At 43.0% G+C, this 10675-nt stretch overlaps 1 protein-coding gene and 1 pseudogene across 1 annotated transcript; one reads left to right on the top strand and one right to left on the bottom strand.

Moving 5' to 3' along the window:
- The first annotated feature begins 554 nt into the window (after positions 1-554).
- Positions 555-1124, top strand: LOC102375561 (olfactory receptor 14C36-like). The gene has a single exon (XM_006031578.1). The coding sequence runs from the start codon at positions 555-557 to the stop codon at positions 1122-1124; it is 570 nt and encodes a 189-aa protein (XP_006031640.1).
- Positions 1125-1303: 179 nt separating this feature from the next.
- Positions 1304-9152, bottom strand: LOC112551584 (annotated as a pseudogene).
- Positions 9153-10675: the final 1523 nt, after the last annotated feature.

Below are 10675 nucleotides of genomic sequence, written 5' to 3'. Positions count from 1 at the left end.
ATTGTTGGTGCCATCACTGTTGCTGTAATCTGAAAAACACAGAATTAAGGCCAGAAGTAGTTTAAGTCAAAATTATTTATTTTCCAACTGAGCGCTAAAATATTCCTGCAGGGGCATGTTGCTGTTTTATCTTATGTGAGGCTGGGGAAGGTAGCCTTTGTACCTGTTCTCTTGGCTGAGCTGAACTACTTAGTCAGATATTATATCTTATTATACATCATAGTGTCATATCATGGTACACTATGTCCCCTTTCCTGATGAAAATTTTGGATGCCTGATTTCTTTATTTAAAAGGGAAAAAAGTGCTGCAAGAGAGCACTATTTGTGTAAAATTTTAGGTATTTAAAAATTGATTTCCCATGCCCCCTTAAAAAAAATAACTCTGATAGAAAAATTCTAGGTGTTGTAGGCTGTTCCTTTTAAACTAAAGACATGAGGTCTTTATAGGGGAATCAGATTGCCATTTTTGACTCTCATCCTGACCTACTCCATAATTATTCCATCCACAGGGATCATACCGTGCACTGAGAAAGACAATGTCCAACCAAACCACCATGACTGAGTTCTTCCTGCAGGAATTTTCTGAGAGTCGGGAGCTGCAGATCTTACACTTTGCAATTTTTCTAACAGGATACCTGGCAGCTCTGATGGGGAATCTCCTAGTTATTACAGCTATTTCCCTTGACCACCACCTTCATGCTCCCATGTTCTTCTTTCTTATGAATTTATCTATCCTAGACCTCAGAAGCATCTCTGTCACTGTTCCCAAATCCATGGTTAATTCGCTGTTGAACACCAGGTTAATTTCCAATTCTGGATGTGTTGCTCAAGTTTTCCTCTTTGTCTTCTTTGCTACAGCCAACTTTACCTGCCTCACTGTTATGGCATATGATAGACCCGTTGCCATCTGCAAACCATTGAATTATAAGACCACTATGAGCATGAGAGCCTGTTTCCAAATGGAAACCATTGGATGGATCTTTGCCATTCTCTACTCTGCACTCCATATTGGTAACACCTTTCGGTTACTCTTCTGCCAGTCCAACATCATCAACAAGTTCTTCTGTGATGTCCCCAGCCAACTCAAGCTCTCCTCCTCTGATTCACACATCAGTGAAGTATAGATTCTTCTCTTTGGCATGTTTTTAGTCTTAAACAGTTTTGTATTTACTTGTATGTCGTACGTTCACATCTTCACAACCAAACTGAGAAAACCCTTTGAAAAAGGCCAAAATAAAGCTTTCTCCACGTGCATTCCTCACCTTACTGTCATCTTCTTATTCCTGTCAATGTCCTTTTTCACCTACTTGAAGCCAATTTCCAGCTGTCTGTCTGGTCTGGATTTCATGGCAGATGTGTTTTCTGCTATGATGCCTCCAATAATGAATCCCATCATCTACAGCATGAGCAACAAGGAGGTTACCCTAGGAAAACAGTTTGCCTTCAGGTTATTCATAAAACAATGATACGCACCTGTCCTTAAATTAAAGATTAAGTTTTTTACATATCCTTGTTTGTTGGTGTAATGAAATGAGGTTTTTTGTCTCCATCATAACCTGGTGGAGAATATTATCTAAAATCAGGTGTCTACCTTAAAAAATATTCAGCCTACTTCCACTATAATTACTGGCATTCATATTGGTTTATGTCATGTTCAATACAAGTAATAAGAGAATCAATCCAACTATTATTTATTTATTCATGGGTTTATTTGATTTCTATTCTGCCCTCTCTAGAAAGGTTTAAAGTAGCCTTCAAAAACAAAGTTAGAAAAATAGAAAAAATAGTAAAACTGCTTTCAACCAATACTCAGGCTCAGGCTGTGGTAAACCCAAAGAGGTTGGGAGTTCCAGAGCTGAAGACACTGACTGAGAACAGCCTTCCATGTGTTTTGTCAAAGTGAACTTGATGCATGGATGGTACTTGCAAGAGGTTGTTCTTAGCAGACACTGGGTATCATCATGAAACCTAAATGATGCAGTCCCAGGTGTGTAATACCCAAAACATTTAAGGCTTCATAGGCCAAGGCCAGCACCTTTAATTGCACTTGGAAAGCTACTAGAAGCCATCGGACACAGGAGCACTGCAGTGATGTGCTCCCAGCCACCCACCCCTGTCAGGAGACAGGACTCTAGGTTGCACAGCAAGTCTGTAACTGCTTGGAGTTATTCAAGGACACTAATTATGCGTGGAAAGTGGAGAATGTTGCACTGCTAAAGGACCAAAAGTGCAGTCCACCGATTGATGGGAAATGATATGGGCTGCTTGTTAGAGTAAAATTTCTGCAATGGAGGCAAGAATTCATCATGGTGCATGAATTGCTGCCATTTTGGTGGATCAAGTCAGTGTATTATTCATGTGTTATTATCATACTTTATTGAGGCCTTGAGTTGGGATGTGCTTTCTCATCACCCTAAGTAAATAAATAATATGTGGATAATGGAGTGACTTAAATTCATGAGAGTTCACCCTGTGACAGTTCAGGGAGGTACCATATTTACTCGATTCTAAGACAACACCCCTCCTCCCCATTTAACATGGAAGAAAAACAAACACACTTTTCTTAAGAGTCAAGTGGGAAGGTGGTGGGTGGGAGGCAGCCACTGTGCTTTGGGCTGCAACCTATTACCAAAGGTTAGGGCCATAGCTGAAGCTCCTGCTTGTCCCCTGAACCTCCCTACTGCCTCTGCACTCTGCCATTCCCCCCCCACCCCCGCAACCCATTACCCTCTTTTCCCCTCATGCAGTCTTTATCCCCCTGTCTGCCCCTCTCCCCACTCCCACCCCTTTGCCTCATGCCAGCAGGATCTGTGCATGCATAAACCTGGGGCCCTGAGCATGGCACAGCCCAGGCCCTTAGCAACAGCAGCAAGCCTGCACGGCTGCTACAGGAGCTGGGCTGGGACCATGAGTAATATCTTTCAGAAAGGATCAGAGCACACCAGCATGAAGAGTTATGGAAACAAAAACACCCCAAGGACAACTAGTCAGACATTAACGTCTTTGGGAAGGATGTTTGATGACTAGTATTTGCAAATCATTATAATATAAGAACTAAGGGCACTGTATTATCTATTTACAAGACCAAGGCTTCCTTGTATTCTGTAAGTATGGGTAAGATTTCACATGACAATTCAATCATGATAACATCACCTATAATGTGAATGATTTCACATTAACACTCATTAGCTAGTGCTGGGTTCCCTTTAGGTGTTTTAAATGTATGCCACTTTGGGCCAGGAATATCTTTCTTTTCTGCTGTTTAGTTTGAGTTAAGTTCAACTGGGTTGTCCTCTGAGATCAAACCACCATTTGCAGTCCTCCAGATAGCCCCAGTATCCTAGGAGGGATTGCATTCATGGGACCTAGCTGTATGTGCCATATGTGTTTGACCCACTTCCCCCAAGTTTGCATGGGACCCTGCAGAGAGAGGGGGTCTCTGGGGCTTTGGATGGTGTCATGGGTGTGTTTCCCACCCTCTCTGTATTGGTTAGGGTGCAGGGCAGATGTTTTACCCATGTTCCATAGTATGCATGTGATCCTGTGGAGTGGCTTTTGGGGGTCTCTGTTTCTGGCAGAGGCACAAAGAGGAGCGAAGGCAGAAGCCACAGCCCAAGCTCTGCCACTGGCAGCAGTGGCAGTGGCATGGAGGGCCTGCTGGAGCAGATGTGGGGGTGGGGGGGTAACTGAGCCTCCTACATTCCACATGCTGCCCGTGGTCTTGAGGGGTATCGTGGAGGTGGTGGGGGCGGGGTTCCCACCCCTTGCTCAGTTTGAGATCTTGCTGCTGCAATGAGAGGGTTGAGTGTCTTACCCACTCACCACAGCATTTATGGAACCCTGCACATTGAGTTTTTTGGGTATTAAGTATTCCCCCTCTGGGAGTGTCAGCTCTTGCTGCTGCAATGTGGGAAGAGAAGCCGGGTTGGGAGGGGTGGTGAATTCCTGTTGCACCTGAGGATTTGCCCACTCTGCAGATCTTTCATGGGACTGTGGGGTAGGGGGAGGGGCGTTTCTGAGGTTTCTGGGGCTTCAGAGGTCTCATGGGGGATTTCTCTTCCCCCAAACAAAGGCTTCCCTTGCTGGCACCAGAGAACAGAGCTTGCAGCCCTGGATGTAGTGCACCTGTTGGGGCGGGGAGATCATCTCCCCATTTCCCCATCTTGCAAGGTCTTTCCCCTATTAAATAGTATATTTTGAATAAATAAATATATACACCTACACAGACAAAGATGATTATGTTTAGTTTTGGTGTTTACTTCTTCAGTTAAGTTACACAGAGATTAATTTGATTTACCCTGATAAGGGGGTGCTGGCTATAGAGCTGGCTAGGTAGACCTCATGGTAGCCATTAGTAATTACCACTTTGAAAGCCTCATTAAATACAGATGCAATCAAGGAGAATGGGGTGCTCTGACATGGACAACCCCATTTTACCTTATATTTCAAACACATCCAACCAGTATTAATTAAGAAGGTTTCTGCCACTTTAAAAGTGCTCTAAAGTTTGGCACATGTATTAATTGAGAACCTTAGTCCTCTTTAAATGGTGGATCACGGAGATGTATTATCCTCCATTTCCTTGTCCTACCCAGAGGAAGAGCCCACAGATTTCCTCTGGCCAGTAGATTAATGTATCTAGGAGGACACAGAGAATTCTAAAGAAAGATCCAACAGCCAGTGACTTCCTCTACCAAACAGCGATAAAACCCATTTTACTTTGTATTGTATTAATGCAGGGCCACAAACCTATGAGTGACTCTCCACTGCACATTTTTCACTGTGCTGCCTTTTGTGAGCATAGAATGAGGGGACAACTCAGAGTCATAGACGGATAGGTCAGTAAACAGATACACTGATTTTGTGCTATCCATGTTTATGCATCTGTGAGTCTGTGAACCCTCAAATGGTGTAATTAAAACAGAAATATATCCTGTGCAGAGACATAAACAGAGATTACTCTAGGTTTTTTTCTTGTGGTTTTCAGGGGGAATGGAACTAAGAAAGAAAATGTGTGGCTAGCCATGAGGAAAAGATAAAGGGCTCTATTTTGATTCTATTTATGACTTAAAAAGAGCTTCAGCAGGTGGGTTAAATTTCCCTAAATGATGCGCCCAGGTTTCCCCCAGCCCACATGTAGGGAAGTGGACCTCAGCCACTGCTGGTTCTACTGCAACTGCTCTCAGTTTATCTCAGCTCCTCACAAAACCCAGCTGGGACAGGGAAGGGGCAGCTCTAGATCTTCCACCCCTAAGGCAGCTGGGGACATTGGCAGTAGCAGGCAGGGAAAGGGGAGACTGGGAGAGCAGGGGACATGCATTAAACAACAAAAGTATCAGCATTGTTTTGTTTTGCTGAAAATTCTGTGGCCACTGACTTCACATAGAAAGAAAATGTCTAGTGGTACTAGAAACATAGATGCATTAAGGAAACAAACATTTATTTCTAATTCATTTGCGCTGAACACATCAACATAGGGAAATATGAACCCATCTAACAACATAGAATTTAGTAACAACTTTTCTCAGGGCCTCCCTTACCTCTTTGTTTCTCAAGCTGTATATGAGGGGGTTAACTAGGGGAGTGAGGACAGTGTAGAAGAAAGAGAATGCTTTATCCAAGTCTCTCAGGCTGTCTTGTTTTGGTAGCACATACACAATAAATATGGTCCCATAAAATATTGTCACTACGGTGAGGTGGGATGAGCAGGTAGAAAAAGCCTTTTGCCTCTTGGTGGTAGAGCTGATTTTCAGGATGGTTGTGATGATACAAATGTAAGATGTCATTGTTAATAAAAATGGTGGAAGAGTGCACATAGAACGACAGCTAGAACTTCCATCATGGATGTGTCACTGCAGGAGAGTTTTATTATTGGGATGAAATCACAAAAGAAATAATCAATTTCATTAGGGCCACAGTAAGTTAAATTTAGCATTAAAAGTACTGTTATACTAATACCTAGAAAACCACTTATCCAGGATATGCCTGCTAGCTGTAAGCAGAATCTTCCATTCATAAGGGATGCATAATGCAGTGGTTTGCATATTGCCAAATACCGGTCATAAGACATTGCTTCTAAGAGATAGCATTCTCTTAGAATGCTATCTCTTAGCATTCTAAGAAATAGTAAACCAAAAAAATAATACTGTGTGAAGCAGCCACTAAATGAAAAAGTTTCATCCCCTGTCACAAAGCTTGCCAACATCCTGGGCAGAATGGCTGAAGTGTAGCAGGTCTCCAAGCATGATAAATTCCCCAGGAAAAAATACATGGGAGTATGAAGATGTTGATCAACTACAATCAACACAAGGATGAGGATGTTCCCAACCATGGTGAGAATGTAGATTGCTAGAAACACTGGGAAGAGAAGAACTTGTATTTCTGAGATGTTCCTGAATCCCAGGAGGATGAATTCCCTGACTGCTGTTTGGTTTCCCCACTCTGTGTTCACCCTTAGGTTCATCTTGGAGATAAAATACAAAACAGGGAAAAGAATATGAAAGGGACAAATTTTAATAAAGTAGCAACATAGGATTAGCTCTATAGATACAGCATGATCCACATTAGTAAAGCTGGGGGGGTTTGTAATAAAACAACCAGTCTCAAGCTTTTGAAGCCTAAGTATCCAGGTTGCCCCCCGCCCCTTGTTTTTCATGTAAAACTGCTCCAAACAGATACCAATTGCTGAGCTGTTGCATTACAAGCTCATGCTAAACGTGTGCTTCACTTTCCAACTCTATTTTAAGATTTAAGCTTCAGAGGTGTGTTGCTGGTTGCATTTTGGGTTATTTTCCTCCATATATGCATACCCAAGAAAGGGCACTTTGTCTATTAAAGCTTGCTGAGTATCTCTCCCAAATATACCATTAGTCCAGTAAAACATATCACCAAAGAAATAATTGTTTCTCATATATTTCCTGGACCACCACCATTATAGTCATCCTCCAATGGCATTCCAATTTGAATATCTTTATTTTTACTGTTCATCACTTAATTATTCCTCCTTCTCACTTTGACTTTGCTTCTCTTTCCACTTTGTGTTGCCCACAAATGCTTTCAACGAGCTCCCGCCTTTATTTTCTAGGTGCTGGCATTTTAAATTAATGAATAACCAGAGTCCAATACATGCAGTTGCCAATGATCTCTTTCTCTCCAAACTGGAAGGAATTTTACTTTCTGATTATTTTATTTTTTACTAATGTATACAACAAAGTAGTTCATCCAAATTTTATTCCTCTACACTATGTAATCATTTTTTTTATGGAAACATACTGAATATATATATCAGATGCCACAAATACAGCGCTGATGTGTGTAATTGTTTGTCAATAATGCTTTGCATATCACAAAACAAATAGACAAACGTATCATATTGACTGTGCTCTCTTCATCTGTATACTATTTCATTCTAGCAAAAAAGCATGTCCTAATTTACTCTTTATACTCCCATTGTTTTCTGTTACTGTTTCCCAGTCTTTGACAACTGGGTATGCGTTTATAAAACTGTGTGTGTGCATTACCTTTTAACAGCTTACTATACAGTCAGAATTATAATTTTCTTCCTTCAGTATTAATATAGTCTTATTTTCAATGGTTCAAAGGAGGTGTAATACTGTACAAGAAAAAAATATATATATGGGGCAGGATGGGTAGATACAGGATGGATAGATTGTGGGATTTTCCATCCCTATTATGGCTATTTTCTACAGCAGTAAAGAATGTGTAGCATGTATTCACCTTTGGCATAGTAATAGAGCAAGCTGGTGTCTCTGCTGTGATCTTTTCACTCTGTTTCAGAGAGCAGGATAGAGGTTCTGCAGTTCCTCTGCTACCTTAGTGCTTTGCTTGTATTTCATTACTCTCAGCAATGAGGCACATAGGTTCCTTGGTCTGGATCTGCTTATACCTGTGGCTGCCTCTTCCTTATATCTCTTCCCAGTAGCTGAATCTCTCTCCTGATTTGTTAGTCTCACACAAAGAAAGGAAAACTCTCCCTTGACACTTCTGCCAATGGGGATGTTATACTAACATGAAGGAAAAGTTCATGGTGTTTTAGTAGTATAGTCCTGCTCTCAATGGACTCAAACTTCCTTTGCCGTAAGGGAAACTCTTCAAACATAAGCAAAATTCTCCTCTTTCCTCTTCTCTTATCCTCTTTTCTCTCTTCTCCACTTGGGTAGGATGAGTACCCTCTAAAATAAAGGGGGAAAAACTTTTTGGAAGTTGTGCCACAAATTAGCCCCATGCCCTCCTCAGGGGCCACTCCAATCCCCTTCCCCTGCCCAATTTGCTGCTCTACTTTCTGCTCCTGGCCATGTGTTCCCTGTTTCCTCTGCTTCCTGCCTCCTTCCCTGAGTTCCTTGGCCAATGAGCTGCTTTTCTTTTTGATTTATGCTGCCTGCCTCCTCCCTGATCTACTGCACACTGTCTACAGAGGCTGCTTGTGCCACTTGTGGGAATGATAAAGGAAATAATATTTCAGTAGCTGAAAACAAACATTGAAAAGGGGTCAATGCTGCATTGCTTGGGTTCCCAAACTCCCTCTAATTGCATTAGCAACCTGATTTCTTAAATTAGTAGACCTTCTCGGCTCAGTTAAGACAACTTGTATTTATGGCATAGAGTCAAAGAGATGCTTAGGTGCCTACAGGTCCAAATATGGCTAAATCTACAAAGGGGACTTGGGCATTGCAGCAGTGAGCACCATGGCACAGAATTTTCAGTTACCTGTCTTCTGGTGGAAACCGTACTATCTAGGTTAAGACACCAGGCTCACTGATATTGCTGAGGCCCCTTCACTATACATTTGAACTAGCCAGTCTATCACCTGCTCCCTGGGTTTGGACTTATGCTGCTCCTGTATATCTCGAATCTCTGCATGGGTAAAGGAGCGTAGCTCTGTTCAAGGGTTTCCCCCTTATGGCCCTTGTGCGAGTCACTATTACTGGAAATGTTTGGCTGACTTCCTCCCTCCGGGCAGAGACATACGGGGATGGTTCAGCATAAGGCTCATCATCAATCTCCTCCCCCTTGTCTTCCCAGATGACTACTTTTGGTTTCTCACCATACAAGCACTGTCACACCTTCTCAAATGGAGGCTCCACAGCCTGCGCTAACTGCACCTTCCTCTGAAGGGAAGCAGCCACGTGCATAGTCGTAAACTTCCCCTCCCTTCATTCTAATGTCTCCAAGCTACTCTTGGCGGCTCGTGCAGCTTCACACGTCACACTGTTGGAACCCATTATATCGTCCAGCTGTTTACTCAATTGGGTGACCTCTTCCCATAGCTTGCCAATCTCTTCAGCCCCCAACCACAGACATGTGGCCAGCAGGCATGACAGACACCCCTTCTTGGGTTTACCCTGGGTGGCAGTGGTGAACTCACTGATCAGGTACGCTGGGGGGGGGGGGGGGGGAGGGGCGGGATGGGGCGTGTTTTGGGATTAAGAGAGTGGTCAGGAGTAAAAATTTAAGAGAGATTTATTGATCTAACAAACACACAACTACACGTAGTAATAAGAATACAGAACGACAGACAATAAAATTCCGAGTTGGCATCTTATCAGCAGTCCCCTTTGATGCCTGGTATACGACAAGCCTCTCAAAATTCAGCTAAGTCAGGCATCCGCAATCTGTGCTTTCCAAGTGGGTACCAGGAAGGACCCTGGCATTCAGTCTTTGGGCTCCTTAAGATCCACTGGCCCATCTGAATCCAGGGCAGCAGCTCCTCCGTACAATGACAGCTTCCTATACTATGCTGTGTGTTCCTTCTGTCGATTCCCGTGTTGTGTCTCAGCTGTGTGTTCTTGGGAAACCCGGGCACAGGATGCAGTCTTTCTGACTCACAAGGACTCACCCCCGCTCCCTCCCCTCCTCTACCTAAACGAAACTGATTAAGATGCAGTGAGAGACACACCTAAGACCCTGCAGATAAGGGTGACAAGAGTGAATCAACTGCCCTAGGTCTCATTTACATGAGAGATGGAAAACAGAAAGCCTGAAGCAGAGACTGCAGTGAATTCTGGGACCAGAGAAGCAGGGGAGCACTGCATGATGGGGAATCTGTGATCCAAATGTTAATCAACCCATGTTCACACACACCCAGCTCAGCATTTATTAGAACAGTTCTAATCTGGATTTATTAAGGACTTTTCACCCCCCAGAGACACACACACCTCTAAGTTTAATAGGCATCTCAGGCCGTACATTCCCCGGTCCCACTATGGGAGGACTATTTAAACTTGATTGACTAAAACTCGGTTGCCAGGTTAGGGAATGCTGAGGCAAGAGACCAAGTCAGAGGGGGTATGGGCAACATTTGAACAATGGTTAAGGGTTCATCACAGCATCCAGCCCATTGGAGCCCTAATCACAGGTGTTGTCATACTTTTCCCGAGATGACTGGTGGGAGTCCTCTCCACAAAAGGTTATGAACACCCCAATAATTACTTTAAGTCTGTTAAAAGACTATAGTAAGATCTGGAAAAGTCATGCTAAACTGAGGCTTGTGCACAACAAGTGAAAATCCAAAATCCTGATGCTGCAAGCTATCTATTGTTTCTGAAGAAACCATGAGATATCCCATCAGTATATCTGCTATCCATGGGAAGTTCAAGCTGGCTCCCAAGTATTTGGTTACTCCCTAACCTTATGTGTTTCCTGATTATCAATCAAT

Source organism: Alligator sinensis, unplaced genomic scaffold (assembly GCF_000455745.1).
Source record: "Alligator sinensis unplaced genomic scaffold, ASM45574v1 scaffold174_1, whole genome shotgun sequence".
NCBI classification, from domain to species: domain Eukaryota; kingdom Metazoa; phylum Chordata; order Crocodylia; family Alligatoridae; genus Alligator; species Alligator sinensis.
The sequence above is the reverse complement of the archived record's forward strand: the minus strand, read 5'-3'. Positions and strand labels throughout refer to the sequence as shown.